We start from the raw sequence: 1,009 nt of genomic DNA on the forward strand, positions 1-1,009 counted from the left end.
GCAAGAAGGAGCTCACGAAAGCACAGCAGTCCCCGCAGGGGAGGAGCTGCATCGCCGCAGTACAGAGGCAGACACTACAGCCCTATCAACGGTCGTCCTCTTGCTGCTGCTGCTGCTGCTGCAGCAGGAGCAGCAGAATCAAAACATAACAGCAGCAAGCATGGGCAGGAGCGTCGCAGCAGAAGAGAAGCAGCAGCAAGCAGCAGCAAGAAGAGTCGCATGCATTCTCCTCAGGATCTACATCAGTCATTGCAGCCGCCTCCTTCTCCCCCACCTCCACCACAGCAGCAGCAGCATCAACTGCAGCAGCAGGAGCAGCAGCAGCAGCAGCAGCAGCAGCAGCAGGGTGCACGAAAGAGCGTGAGAAAGCAGAACAAAGAAGCAACAAGAGATGAAATAACACACTTCTCCTGGAAGCCAGGCCTCTGGCTAAACAACAGATATCGAGTCCTCGCTAAACTAGGAGACGGAACATTCGGCAGAGTTCTGCGCTGCGTAGATGTGCTCATGCAAACACAAGTTGCTATCAAGGTAATAGCAGCAGCAGCAGCAACAGCAGCAGCAGCAGCAACAGCAGCAGCAGCAGCACACGCAGCAGTAGCAGCAGCAGTTGAAACGGAAGCAAACGCAGCAGTAGCAGCAGCAGTATTGGTACCAGCAGCAGCAGCACCAGCAGCAGCAGCAGCACCAGCAGCAGCAGCAGCAGTACGAGTAGTAGTAGTAGCATAGAAAGCAGAGAAAGCTGCGCCACTGTAGTTTCTTTTGTTTTATGTTTATTGTATTTTTCTTTTTTTTCTTTTTATATTTCTTTTACCTTTGTGTTGTTTCTCGTTTCGTGTTTCCTGTACTATGTTTCGTGTTTGACGTTTCCGGTGTTTCAGTGTTTATTATTTAATATTTTTACAAATATTTATGAATTATTTTATTATTTTTATTTTATTTATTTATTATTTATTTATTTATTGTGTTTCAGGTGGTTCGTGATGTGGCTCGGTATACAGCAGCAGCT

General features: G+C 47.7%; 1 protein-coding gene across 1 annotated transcript in view; it reads left to right on the top strand.

The window, feature by feature from the left end:
- EMH_0027510 (uncharacterized protein) overlaps window positions 1–729 on the top strand; it is a gene marked incomplete at both ends in the record, with an annotated part of 867 nt that extends 138 nt beyond the window's left edge. The window contains one exon of the mRNA XM_013494038.1: window positions 1–729. Coding sequence (XP_013349492.1) covers window positions 1–729 — 729 coding nt within the window.
- Window positions 730–1,009: the final 280 nt, after the last annotated feature.

The sequence above is a fragment of the Eimeria mitis genome, genomic scaffold (assembly GCF_000499745.2).
Source record: "Eimeria mitis Houghton genomic scaffold, Emh_scaff1013, whole genome shotgun sequence".
Taxonomy (NCBI): domain Eukaryota; phylum Apicomplexa; class Conoidasida; order Eucoccidiorida; family Eimeriidae; genus Eimeria; species Eimeria mitis.